The sequence below is a fragment of the Sylvia atricapilla genome, chromosome Z (genome assembly GCF_009819655.1).
Source record: "Sylvia atricapilla isolate bSylAtr1 chromosome Z, bSylAtr1.pri, whole genome shotgun sequence".
NCBI lineage: Eukaryota > Metazoa > Chordata > Aves > Passeriformes > Sylviidae > Sylvia > Sylvia atricapilla.
Window position 1 is genome coordinate 11,782,475 of NC_089174.1, and position 14,550 is coordinate 11,797,024.

At 39.2% G+C, this 14,550-nt stretch overlaps 1 protein-coding gene across 14 annotated transcripts in view; it reads right to left on the reverse strand.

The window, feature by feature from the left end:
* The window catches only part of SSBP2 (single stranded DNA binding protein 2), a 135,567-nt gene that overhangs the window by 95,072 nt on the left and 25,945 nt on the right, over nt 1–14,550 (reverse strand). For all 14 annotated transcript variants that reach the window (XR_010745844.1, XM_066339397.1, XM_066339393.1 and 11 more), the window contains exons 2-4: nt 8,023–8,095; nt 4,192–4,253; nt 2,478–2,562 (exon numbers count right to left, since the gene is read on the reverse strand). Coding sequence is in view for 13 of the 14 variants with exons in the window: in XM_066339397.1 (XP_066195494.1) it covers nt 2,478–2,562; nt 4,192–4,253; nt 8,023–8,095 (220 nt within the window). In the remaining variant the exon portion in view is untranslated. The remainder of the gene's footprint in view (nt 1–2,477; nt 2,563–4,191; nt 4,254–8,022; nt 8,096–14,550) is intronic.

Consider the following 14,550-nt stretch of genomic DNA (forward strand, 5'->3'; position numbering starts at 1 on the left):
AAAAAATTCTGAATTGCTCATATGAATTAATAATCAAGCCTTCTGTGCTGTTTTGTCTGTACAATAACAGTTTTCAGATATGACAGAACAGCTACAAATGCTCTACTACTTGACCTGCAATGTGGCAGTAGAGTTTTGATTTACCAACCCCCTCAGCCTTGGCAGGAGCCAGAATCCAACACTAGCTTCCAATGGTCCCCACTGATGGTGGAACTTTGACCCCTCCACAGTCAATGGCAAGACACTGTGTGGATCAGGATTTCACTTAATACATGTTTATCTTCCTCTGCTGTGAGATCTGCTTGGGCTATATTCTAATACTATTTTCTTGTTCTTTGAAATGAGCTTGCAATGCTTCCTTAAAATATCAGACACAAAAACCATGATGAAGACTGTCCTAAGCAAAACCTAAATGATAACAAGAAGCATTGTGAGTCTTGTGAGGGATTAATTTATCCCAACTGTGACAAAAACAATGCAAAGCTTTTCCTGCCACCTTAAAATATTAAGAGAATGGGTTCTACAAACCAGGTGAATTAATTTCTAAAATAAATCAAATTGTTTTTAAAGTAAGTGTTCATCCTGTCTTGATGTGCAAATAGAATCATACCATGATTTATCTTTCCTTCATCAAACAGAACTTTATACAACAAATTAAATATTCAATCACAGAACTGTAGGACACATAGAACTTGCCTTTTCTCATTTTTCTTGAATTATGACAGTACACATCATAAATGAAGATGGAACTGAGCAAGAAGGCCATGTAATATTCCAAGGCCTGTAGAAATTAGAAATGCTAATAGAACATGCTAAAGGATGTTCCTAACTACTTGGATTCTCCTACTCAGATTCTTAGTATACCTCTAAATTTAGACTCAATAGTAAACTTACTGATCAGTTAAACTCTCCTGAGCTTAAAGGTTTGGGGACTCTTTTTAGATTCCAAATGCTTTTTCAGTGAAAGTTTCCTCTTGCTGATAGTTTGTTTCACAATTTTGTTTCACAGCAATATTTACATTTTTCAGATTTTTGGCTCTTGTTACATACACTTCATTTTGAGAACACAATGTCCTCCATTGAAGTCAACTGTTGTGCTTTGGATCACCCCAGATTTAAACCTCTAATGTCATTCCTCACGGTCTTGCATTATTCCTGTGATAACTGCTCCTTCAGTGGGGAATAAAACTTTCCTCTAATAACAAGGAACCAAAGTACTAAGTAGTTAATACTAATAGCTAAGTATCCTATTTTTTTCAACTATTTTATATTTAAAACAGATCAGAACAAAATGACCACAACTATTGTACTTGCAAGAGATATTTTATTTTTAACTTGAGGAATGTGCCTTACTAAATTGGCTGACCTTAACAACTTTGTGGGTATAAAATGTCACTAATCTTTGTTCCTCTCTCTGATAATTGTTTCATTTAATAATTATGTTTAGTGGTCAGCATAGCCTGGATACAACTGTGCAACATTGTCCAAGCTCCTTAATCATCCACCTTCACAATTTAACCACCACTACGGGGTGCTAAGGAGATATTGGTGAAAGATGCTGGACATCTCTGACTGCACTGATGGTGCATTCGCAGTCTAAGGTATTTACTGCAAATAAGGCAAGATCACCATTAGCTCACACATTGTAGGATGCCAAATCATTACCAGATTTTGACAGAGAAAATGGAAAATGGTCACTTCGCTGAATCATTTCTGCTGCTCCTGTTCTGTATTTGTAAGACACTGGGCTAGAGGAGTCTAATTCTGGTTTTATCTGTAGAAATATTTTTGGCAGTATATAGACACTGTTTGTGAGACAGACCTAAGAAAGACTCAAGGAAAGAGGTTTCACCATTGTATTGTGAGAACTACTCTCACCCAAGACCCTCCCATTGTGTTTTGAACTAAGTCTCAAAGGCAGCAAAAACTGTCATGAAAATTCGGCCCTTTATTCTTCCTGCTGTCTTGCTGATTTTGCATTTAACTTATTTTTTGATGCTTGATTGTTTATTAGGATGAAAAAAATCTTCAGGTTACTTCAGGATATAAAAATATATGAACCACCCTAGTTCCAGCCAGGGTGGTCCTGACAGAAGCCAAAGATCAACTTCATCTACAGAACAGTCTTTTCTTTAGCGCTGACAGAGCACAGATGTTTGGGTAGGTCACATCCATGCTTCTATCTGTCCTGTGCCCATGACCAGCCTCATGTGTCCACAGCACGGGGGACAGAAGAACACTCTTCGTTCTGCATTAACACGTGGGACAGCACCTTGGTTTCTGGGACAGCTTCTAGGAGTCACCGATATTGTGCTGGCAATTAAAGAATTAGGAACTCGTAATTCTAAGGTACTCCAAAAAACTGAGAGTTACATATGACCAACCTCTGGTTTTGAGCCACTGCAGTGCAGAAATACTTCTCTATCACATTTATACATGCAATTAATGAAGCCATGGTAAAGACACGCAACACTTACGTAGTCATGAAAGGCTTTTGCTTCACTTGAGTGTTCACATGTTTCTCGTCTTTCTGGAGCTGCACAGTAGAGATCCCAGAACACACTGAAAGGGAAGAGGTTATGGGGATGGTGAGAGTGTCACTGTGATGTTCACGTGCATTTTATCGCATACACACACCCCACATGGATGTTCTTATATAGAAACATCATCTTCTCTCCAAAGGATGGGAACACTCACCTCTAAGGAAGAATTAGATTTGTAAATCATCTGTGAGGAACCAAGTCCTTTCATCTGATTTCTGAGGCAAGTAGTGCTGTACTCCTTTAATACCACTCAATTACAGACCAAGAGTCTGGTCTAATATATAGGAATACAATAAGTATTACTGTACATTTAATCTTATCTCTCTGGCAACTGTTCAAATGACTTCCATGAAGCATGGGAAGGAATGAATTCACAATATGAAAAGAAAGAAACTAGAGAGAAAACTGTGAATCCCTTCATGGTCAAGGTTCATGAAATCACACAATTATTTGAACTGGAAAGATTTTAGAGCCCATCCAGTCTCCACCACTTTCCACCATCCCAGCTTACTCTGAGCTGTGTCCAGCCCGGCCTTGGACACTTCCAGGGATGGGGCAGCCACAGCTTCTGTGGACAAACATCCAGTCCTGTGTTTAAAGCAAAGCTTCCCGAGGATCTGGTGCCTGGGCAAGCATAGAAAATGGATGGGCATGTTCTTAGATGATAGAGTGAAAGCAAGGGTATTATGGCACATCATCCCATTGGTCTTCCCCCACAAACTCCTTCAACTAGAGTTATATACCAATCTGTTCTATCACAAAGTTTCTGGAATTAAGCTGTGTGTATGCTAGAATGACTTAATAATACATTTGATAATAAAATTTGTCAGAATTTCATAGCAGTTTTTTGCTGGTTTAGACTTAATCCTCTGCAACTTAATCCAATGCCATAATAGGGATTTATGGACAATTTGAGCACTCTGCTGCAGACAATCAAAATAAAGGATAATGCAGACATTAGAGATAAAAGGGACACATTCTTGCCAGGCTTCCATCACACACCAAAAGCTGTGAAAGAATGGTCAAAGAAGGATACCCCACTTCCCATGCAGCTGTGCAAATCACTTGGGTTCAAAGGGGACCACTTCAAAACCTGTGAATTCTTGTACTCCTGACAGCTGGGCATATTCTCTGCACTTCTTCATTCCTTCAAACACAGGCTTGTTGGATATATTAAAATAATGAATAAATACCACAGCTACACAGAAGTGCCTGTGAGCACTCCTCTGCCCTAGGGAATTCTACACACACAGCTATGGACTGCAGACTGAGCAAGCTCACATCTACACAGTCTCTCTATTTAGTGTGTTTTCTTTCCAAATGCAAGTATTTATGATACATAGAATGAGCCCTTAGCTGCAAAATGTGCTAGAAGGTGCTGAAGAAGGAAAGCCAGGCTACTTTCTTTCTTTTCAATGCATTATGCACCCTTTCTTTTATTTTGTATCCAAAATCCAGCATATTTTTCTGCTATTTCTTCTTCTGTATCTAATTTTCTGTCATTTTATTCCTTAACAAGAGAATGCCTCTTAATCCTGGTCCTCTCATTCTTTTTACAGTATTCACCTAAATTTCTTGCCCCCAGCAGCTGAAACTGGCCATTAACATGTTCTAAAAAAAGTCAGAGGAGAAGAAAACTGGTACTTACCACCACCAAGAATGCAAGAATCCTGGGGGCTCACCCAGTGTGATGTTTTTTTCCCATCTTATCTAAAACAAAAGGATAAAAACAGAGGTGTACATTCTTGTGATCATTGTGACTAAAAAGCATTACATAATTCAGATAGAAAAAGCATGAGGAAGAGAAGATTTCATGGTTAAAAGATGCTTTATGGTCATCAATTTGGATGCCATATTTACTTACTTTTTTACATTTATTGATACAACTGATACTTAAAATTAGCTTTTCTTATGCTAGGGAAGCATAGTTTAGAAGCAAAACGTTATTCCCTGGGGTTTTAAAAATCCTGAATATATTATGTACTACTTTAAGGTCAAAAATGCATGATTTAAAAAGTGATTATGAAGTACCCTTAAAACCTGTAATCTTTCCCCATTTGTACAGGACTGATGCTGTGGATTCAGCAGGTGGCACTCTTAGCCCCGCAGCCAGGGCCAGTAGAGTTTTATAATCCTCAAGGAATGCTTCAGTCACAGGTAATGTGGCAAAAAAAAAGGCAGCACCACTGCCATAACCCAGCTCCCACCACCCAGGGAAAATGTACAGCTAATCTGGCTTGCCTTCCTGGGCTGACAAAGCTCTCCTCACACCTGTATTGCTGGGACTTCCTTCCCACTGAGGAAACTGGGTTTGTTTGATTCTGTTTTCAAAGGAAATGCAGTTTAAGAACTCTCACTCCTGAATTCAAACTTTGTTGTTGATCAGGGAACCCATCAGACAACAACAATCACAGCAACAGGATCTGTCTCTCTGCAAAACTTCCCAAATATTCCTCTTAACTATAATCACACAACCACCTTCTCAATGTCAGTCAGTAGCTGGTTCTTAACTCCAAAATTAAACAGTTCAGGCAATAATAAAGCCCACATAATGCTGTCCAGACGTATGTCTCATCTTAGAACTTGGTGGATCTAAGGCACTGTGTGCACTGCAAACTCCTCCAGTTACAAGAAGGTAACAGCATTATTTCCTGCCAAACTCTGTTAAAAAAGGAGTTTTTAAAAGCACAAACATATTTTTCTCTAGAGACAGACGCAAAGGCAGACAAGAAGGTTATTTTAATTAAATGCTTAAAAAGCCTTAATATAAAAGGAATTAAACAGATAGATCCATATACATATACATAAAAGTAGATTCAAGCTTAATATTAAAGGTAGATACAGTGTTCATACTGCATGGGGCCTTCCTACAGCTGGCATTTTCAAAGAGGCTTAAGATTCTCAATTCACACTGGATTTCCACATCCAATTCTTAGGAAATTTAAACACATACAAGTTTTGTCAATAGCAGAATATATAGCTCATACATCTAAAAATGTTGTTTGGACTTACATGAAAATCCATATAGAAAAACTCAAACATGAAGAAACCTAATGCAATTTTGATATATTATATGAACATTTTGTTATTTTAAATTGTTTATAAAAGATAACCTTGAGCCACTATCACTTGAGTTGGTAAAGCTGGCAGAATGAAAACCAACATTCCTCATACTGTAGTTAATACACAAAAAACATATTCTACTGAGTTCCTGCTTAAGTGCAGGCAGAAAAAAGTGATGAACATTTGAAAGCCAAAGCCACTACAAAGGTACTACACACTCTTCAAATACATTTCTCTGAGGCACAGCTGTTCCTCATGTGCCCTAAGGAATGTCTTGGAAAGACCTGGATTAATAATCAGGAACACACAGTACCTCTGAGAAAGTTCAAAATAACATAATGAAGAGGTGCTTTGTACAACCAGAATGAAAAAGGGGTTTCTGAAGCAGAAATATCATTCACTTAGGAGTAAAAATTATCTCTGTGAAGATCACCCACATTATGTCTAAGCAGCGATTGTTTTCTTCAAAGCAGGGCCTGGTGAGGAAATTACCCAATTCAGGTCTTTTGTGGGTCCTGGGACAAACTTAATCTTGCGAAACTTATAGGGAGAAGGAAACTGAAGGGAATGTGGAAGTTGGGGACTCTTTTCAAGGATTTTTGTTTTGTTTTTTCAAAATATCCATAACTGTGTCTAACATGGCAGATGTGGTGTGTCTGACCAATGAGACTTACCAAGAATTATTATTTATAGAAAAAAAAAATCTTCATTGTGAAGTATACTGGTAAAGCTTCTATTTGTCTTTAATTTGGTTCTATTCCTCTGAGCCACAGTCCCTGGCAGATCTGTGAGAGAGGGCTCAACCTTTAGAGACCACTAGCTGCCCTACAGCTCAGACAATCTCTGTGTGCTCTTCATTTAAACCCCAGCACTCAGCTTTAGAGTTACTCTGAACTGTTTAACTTTAAAATGAAACCCACCCAAACTGAGAGAGCATCCAGGGCAACAGTCCCAGGATTATTCACAAGAACTGTCAGCACATTAACCCTCCTGCACTGCTAATTAGTGAGGGAAATAAACTCACAGCTCATGCCTCATACCCACTCTGTGCACTACTAATTGTCCCTCACCGGTGTTGACCATCTCTTGAGGAGTACAAGTCTTAATCTTGAACATTTGATGTATCCTGAAGTTTCACTGTTTAGACCTAAGAGCTTCTCTGTATGTCAAGACTGAATTAGTTTTAAAAGCGAGTTTCAAGACACTATATTTAATGTTTTCAGGAAACCCAGATGTCATACCAGCTATGCTTCTGCCAATTGCTCATTTCACAAATACACCATAAAACCAAAGATAAACAAAATTTACCTTGTGCAATGCATTATGTACAAATGACAGCTGTTTTGGAAAAGCCAAGATGATACCCTACATTATTTTATCTCTCATTTTTAGCACAGAGATAAAACAATTGTCAAAAACATGCTTTACTACAAACAAAAACCTGATCCTACTACAATTCTACCCTTTTTCCTTATCTCTGCTTTGTCAGTTTTTGTGTAAACATCACAAACAACCCTTTAGATTTTCATTTTCCCTTCTTCCATCTCCAAAATGTCATCACCAGCATAATAATTTTATTAGCTTTTGGAGGAGGATCAGTTAAAGCAGCAAATTTTCTTAGGACAATATCTTGCCTATTTTTTTCTTTCAACTTCTGCTCACTATTCCTATCATTACTACTACTACACTATTGCTATTACTATTATTGTTATTGTTGTTATTTTTACTATCTTACATGTTCTTGTCAAAGATTAAAAACAATACTAAACTCAGAAGATTTCAGTGTGTTCAGCATACATTTGTGTCCTAGGGCAAATGTAAAATGCTGAGGAGACATAATTTACTTCAACCTTCGAAAGATGCACACAAAGTGTTTGAAAATACTCTTAAAAAAACCCCAAAACTACTGTGTAAAGGTAAAAATTCCATTAGCAGTTGGAAGTGTTTAAAAAAGCAGGACCAAAGTGGTTGTGGCAATCATTGATTCAACAGATGAAAAGAAGTGAAGTAGTTAAAAGCATAGTGAGAGCACAGAGAGATCAGCAGTGCTTCAGAGAAGGAGAACTGATAGTGAATGACAGTGGGATATAAAATACATTTAGAATGGCCCATCATTCACAATTGGAGATATCAATAGCAAGTTAAAAGGTCATCAAAACTGAGTACCATTGAAGTGTTCTCCAACATGCCCACTTATTAGAGAAAATAGATTAATCTTCCCCAGTGTAGAATGGGGATAACAAACCACAGCAAAAATAGTTACACAAAATCATGTAAAATGACATGGCAAACTGGGCTTCAGAGCATCAGGAACAGCAGACTGAGGCAAACTGATACCCAAGGTTCTCACTGCTTTTATTCCAGACCAAATCATATTTATTTCACTTGCAGGCCCTCGGAAGTAAAAATAACTCACCTCTGATAAAAACGTCTGGGCTGATTTCTGTGCTCCTACATGGAGCAGATATTCATATACATACAGTGCTAATCTGAAAAATAAACAGAAAGAACAATATTTAGTATTGTGCATTTGTTTGCTCCTCTTCCTCAGAAGTAAAGGATTATCACAACCTTGAGGTATGCCCCATTGCCTTCCACAAACCACAATGTAATGAATGTGCCAAATCTATTACCTCTACCAGAATTTTTCAACTAGACATGTAGGACAATCTGACCAGAGGTGTTTAAATAGTCATTAATTAAAACATTATTAAGCCCCCAAATTAGTTAATGTCAACATTTTTAATATTTGGACAAGTGCCCAGTGAGCTAACAAGTGACCCAGTGCTGCTCTGAGCGAGTGTGCTTACTGTAAATACAATATATTCATACAGCATCAAAAGCATGATTGCTTTTCCAGGTCAACATTTTAAACATGGAATATGTCAAGCTGTTAGCACACTTGAAAAATAGCCCCGTAGTTTTTCCGAAGAACATGGAAACTTCAGGCTGCATCAGGAGAAGGGATGGCAGCCTCGATGCATGGCACAGACAAACAACCACAGCTCTCCAGCAAAGAGAAAACGGATCCTGAGATTCATCCAGACCTGGGCTCTAGTGGCAGCAGAGCCACAAACAACCACCACAGCTCAAGCTGACTCCCCAGAGCCTCCTGTCTGTCTGCCCATGAGCCTCCAGGCTTTCCAGAAGGAGAAGGAGGAGAAGGAGAAGGAGGAGAAGAAGGAAAAGGAAGTAGAGAAAGAGGAGAAGGAAAAGAATGAGAATGAGAATGAGAATGAGAATGAGAAGGAGAAGGAGAAGGAGAAGGAGAAGGAGAAGGAGAAGGAGAAGGAGAAGGAGAAGGAGAAGGAGAAGGAGAAGGAGAAGGAGAAGGAGAAGGAGAAGGAGGAGAAGGAGGAGAAGAAGGAGAAGAAGGAGAAGAAGGAGAAGAAGGAGAAGAAGGAGAAGAAGGAGAAGAAGGAGAAGAAGGAGAAGAAGGAGGAGAAGAAGAAGTCCTTTCATATTTGCTACCTGCACTATTTCTAAGAAGTAAAATGTATTTGAATGCACCTAGTCATATAAAGCTATTCTAATTTGAAACATTCTTATTATCCTTTTTTAAAAACCTGTAGATAACTACACAAAGAGGAGAGGGATAGGATCTGTCTTCCTGTTCAAAACCCCATGCCATCAGGTGATCTGTGTGGTCACTGTCATCATGGCTCTGATGGAGCAGTAATTATTGCAGTGAACTATCAAGTATGAAATTTTAAAATCTCAGAAGGGCCTTCCCCAAAAATGGTTTTCACTAATTTTTTGGACTTTGCATGTGTAATACATGCACATTTTGTTTTACTCTGTCCAACTTCAAATGCAAAGATGTATGTTTTCTCTCTCTCTCTCTCTCTCTATATATATATATAATATATATATATATATAATTTAAATATGTGACTAGTTTTCATTTGAACTCTATAAGTACTGTGGGCAGAGAGTATATCTTAAGACTTGACTTAGTTTTTCCTAGTTCAACTACCATGCAAATTTTAAGCAACAAATGTTCTAGACTAAATCTAAGACAGATGTAAAAGACAGAGAAGAAACACTTTTCTGCCACAGCCAATACATCCTGAATATCCAGTAATGCCTTAAAGCACCTCATTTGTCATATGAGAGTCACTTTCTTGTTCTTATTCAAACATGAAGTGTGCAGTCCAGATAAAAGAGTTTGTGTGATCACATCCTTCCTGCCCAGTCAAGGAAAGTGAAACAGCATAAAGCCCAGGTTTGCTGTGGGGGGTTACAGCACCCCCATGGATTTGCCATCGCCTGAAAGCTCTGGCAGACAGGGCACCTTGATACCCCCACTGACAGCACAAGACTTTAATGCCCAGAGAGATTTGTGCCTCCTCTCAGGACTCTGTGGTACCTGCAGTGTGCTCCAGCACAGCCCAACATCCCTGCCTGTCCCCACTGCCCTTGCTCCAAAACCACAAGATACTTCAACCCTGCTACAAAAAGACAACCCTAAAACTTTTGACATAAACACACAGAATGTGCTAATTAAGCATAACTGTTAAGGTCTCCAGCTCTGTGTAAATGGCTGTTACCTCGTGGGCTAAACAAACCAGCAGTGCAATGAAATAATGTTTGAGTGTGTGGAGGGTAAACGTGGCACATTTCAGTAAATGAATAGCCAGGCTTTAGGCTTCCAGGTTGATTCAGCTGTGGTAAACCCCAGGCTGCCAAGGGTTGTGCCAAGATAGCTGGGACAACTTCTCACCAACAGATGTGGGACATGAGCACAGCACAGAATACCCCATCAGTCTTACTAGGTCTGTATGGCCCAGCCCTTGTTATTGTGCTGTCAGGATGTCTTTACAGAATTCAACAATGTTATTGGTTCATTCCAGAATAAATGCATTCGTGGCAGAGATCAAAAGAGAAATACTAATGTTTCACTGTGTCACAGCCGAAAGATCAATGAGAAACTGAGGCTCTGAGCAAAAACAGCAGATGCCCAAAAAGGTGCAACACTGTGTAACAACAAGGAATACCAAATATACAAACTATAACGACAGGAGAGGAACAGAATAAGACAAAAACCAGGCTTCAGTTCAAGGGAGTAAAAAAACAACTTAATAAACTATTTCACATCCTGGCACAAGACTAAGAAAGTATTAGTGAAGTGGTCTTCAGCACCAAAAAGACTTGGGTTTGAAGTGACATTTTAAAAAGACAGTTTTTACTCATTAAACTGGTGTAAGAAACTGTGCAGAAGCAGCAAGCAGACATATGTTGAATTTTCACATTTGCATACTTGTTGACATCCCATGAGTAATGTGAGGAAAAAATATTTCCAATCAATTTATGACAATGCTGCAGTAATTTCTGCTAAAGACGTGACACAGGCCAGAGCTCCCCCCTCCCTGCCAAGACAATTAGAGCACAGATTCATCTGTACCCTGATGATACATTCATTCCATTAACAAACAAAAAAGGTTACTGTCTGACTCATGCTGCTAACCTGGTGCACTTTGCCTGAAGTTCCTGCTCTAATTGGACAAGGCATTCTTACATCCCACAAGCAGCTACTGAATTCCACAGAAAAGAACTATTTAAGTGGTTCAAGTCAAGCATTTATCAGAATATTACCAGGAGATAAACAGTAATCCCTCTAACTGTGCCTTGGAAATTACATTCTACATTTTAAAGATGGGGAGACACAATTAGCTTAATGAAAACTTACAACTCAAGCCTTTCAGCAGTATTTCCATTGACTAAAATATGGTGAACTCACCCAATTCCAAATCAAAAGACTAAGACTGCACATCACCCAAGTGTTCCCACCACTTCCTCCGTCACCAAAAGCCATTATGCTGCTAACATCTGATGCTGGATGTAAAAAAATAAAGCATCTATAATGGGAATGTTCCAGATCTGAGCATCACCAAGATATATTTATAGCATTTTTAGATTGTTAAAGCATAATTTTTTGAAAACCCTTCATATATGGAGAGTTTAGCATATGGCAAACCATCCATTGAACTTTTGGTGGGTTCAAAACAGTAATTAAATAACTAGAAAATCAATATCCATACATAACTGTAAATTTGAGTGAATCAAGAATGAAAAGCAACTTCACAGAAGAGATCTTAAACGTTACACTCCATGTTTTATAAGACCTCATGTATTCCTAAATTACTGCTCTGAACCATACAGAGAAGCAGCCTTTCTGTTGTTTTCAAGGTTTACAGTCTTCAGTTCAAATCCGTATTTAATTTCAAATCCTAGGAATCTCATTCATCTTACATTCAATTTACAAATCTCATTCTCTTAAACAAGAGTAAGTAGCACTGAACCACAGCACACGTTTTAACCGGAGGTTTTCTGAACAAATTTTCTCGAATCTATCAATCCAGTACTTAAAAACCTGCTACAAAGCTCCTGGAGGTGAGCTGAAGTTTCAACAAACACCGGTAAACAATCCCTCTAAGGAAGTTTATTTCATATGCCAAACCATGCTTTCTGATCTATTTGGTCATACTGACAGTGATTTTTCTCTGCTTCTCTTCCCTCATTTTTAGCATATTTACATAGTAATATAATTTGTTCCTAAGTATTTTAATATATTTTATATGTATTTTTGTATTTATGTATATATATAATCTTTTCCTATTCATCTCACCTGACATTTAGGTGATTCAGCCTGCTGTCAAGCACTCACCCGAGAGAGGACTGGACAAGAGATCAGATAAGCCACAGTTTTGGATCAAATTCAAGCCCTACTTGAGAAGTCCATGAAATCTTTTCCCTGTGCTTAGGCAGCTCCATTATGGGCCTCGAGGCTGCAGAGATTTCCCTGCACCTCCCAGCACAAGCAGCCACCCCAGGGTCACCTCAACATTCCACATATCACTGACATTTTGGGCTGTTCAGCCTGAGCCAGAAGGCTACCCTTGCCAGGAGGCTCCACTCAGGCCACTCTACTGCTTCCTCTCCCAGCTCAAGACATGATCTGTGTCACTGTGAATGCTCTGTGTCCCACCAGCAGTCTGAGTGCTGCTCTCCGGAATGCCCAGGCATTGAACAGAACCCAACCACTGGCCAAAGAAATAGTCCTGGGGGAGATCCTCGATGTTTGCCAGGCACTCAAACGCCCTCACAGCTCCTGAACTGCCCTGCAAACACAGCCAGCATAAAAGTGTGTTCAACATGATTCACAGGTATCTCTCCCTCTCTCTGCACATAGCAGAAAACACTTTCTTTGCATTCACCCAAGCACCACAGGGCTTGCACCCAGTGCTGTAAGGAATGGGGGCCTTACATGAGGCTGGTGGTACTTCCCAAATAAGCTGATCCTTCTCCTTGTTCACCTCGGTTTCATAGACAGGAAAAGCCTTCACCCAGCACAGCTCAGGGCAAGCAGACCTGCCTCTCGTCCCTTTCCACTTGACTCATTGCAAGATGTCCTCAAAAATTTGCCTAGTGAAGTGTGGCCACCCTCCCCTTGGTTACTGCCCTGACAACACCATAAACAGCAGGGTTTTTCAGTTCACCCACATACTTGCAGCTCATTTTTTTGCATGTGTCCTAATTTCATGCACTTTTGCTACCTAAACTCCTGCAGACTTCAAGTGCTAGCACAGCCATTTCCAACCACATGTTAAGTTGAACACTAGTGTGTAACTAAACACTGAACAGGTATTTGGAATGCACTGATCTTTTGGGAAAGAGCAGAGATGTGTGCCTTGGTAGTGTCTGCAGTCTCTCCCACAAGCTCTTAATTGCATGGTTTTACGTATTTTTACCTGCTAAGGATGCCTTGGTTTGTGCTGTCACACTGCAGCATTCCCCATGTTGCTTTTATCTGACTCTGGATGAATTCCATATTCGTTTTTTGTCTCAGATCTCAGCTCATAGAAATTACTACAGATCCAAACTACTGCAGAATCAAAATACTCTTCTGAAGACTTCATCTTGAATGGGACAATTTCCATCCGTTTCCAAATACTTCATCAAAAGGCAAGGTTTCTTGTTGACCTCAGAATTTCCACAAACTGTCATTTTTACACCGATGTTTGGCACATATGTTCCTCAAGATTTCCAGAGGTTTCACAGGCTTCTAGTCCATGTTTAGGGAAAAAAAGCAACACATTCTATGAAAATATATGGATTTTTAAAGATAGTCTCTAAGTAGTTTCTTGGGCTTAATCATATAAATTACACAACTTACCATAATTATAAAATATTCCAAATGGCAGCTAAAAATAGTTACTTGACAAAATACATTTTAAAGTGTAAGTTGAGGCTTTTATAAAAATACCTGAGATTCCACCTCTTTCTGATAGTCAAGGTGATAACCTTGTCTTCCCTGCTGCTTTCAATGTGATAGTAATGGGGTTTTATGCAGTATTTTGTCCTTGGTATATACTTTGCTGTATTTCATGAGTTTAATGCCATGCCCTGGCAGTGAGCAAAGGCAGCAGCACAGAGCTGGAATGGAGAGAATCACCATCAGAGGCAAAGCAGAGACTTGACCAAAATGCAGATTTTAAAGCTTTAAAATCACAGAATTACTGATTGGTATATAACATGCTAAAATATTACAGCTGTTCCTGAAGCAGCTGCTTGCTCTGAGTAGAAAACACAGCCTACAGCATCCCCTGGAGAAGGCTGAGGAGAAGGAGAGAGTTGGAATGCACAGAGTAGCTCCCCAAAGATGAGCTGGATCAGCACTGACTGAACATGCAGTGCCCAACAGTTCTCACAGAGCAAACAGCACCTAATTTGATTTTCATTAGTAGAAAGGAGTCAGTGTTTCTGAGTATCTGGCTGCTACGAGGTATCCATGGTTTTGCTAGTAGCTTTCCCAGCCTTTCTCAGAGAGTGTACATTTAATATCCTGTCTGAAAAATCCCAGGATATTTAGGGTTGGACTGCCAGTCTCCCTTCTAAGTGTCATCAATAACGTTGGGCAAAAGAGTTTATATTCCTCTTTTAC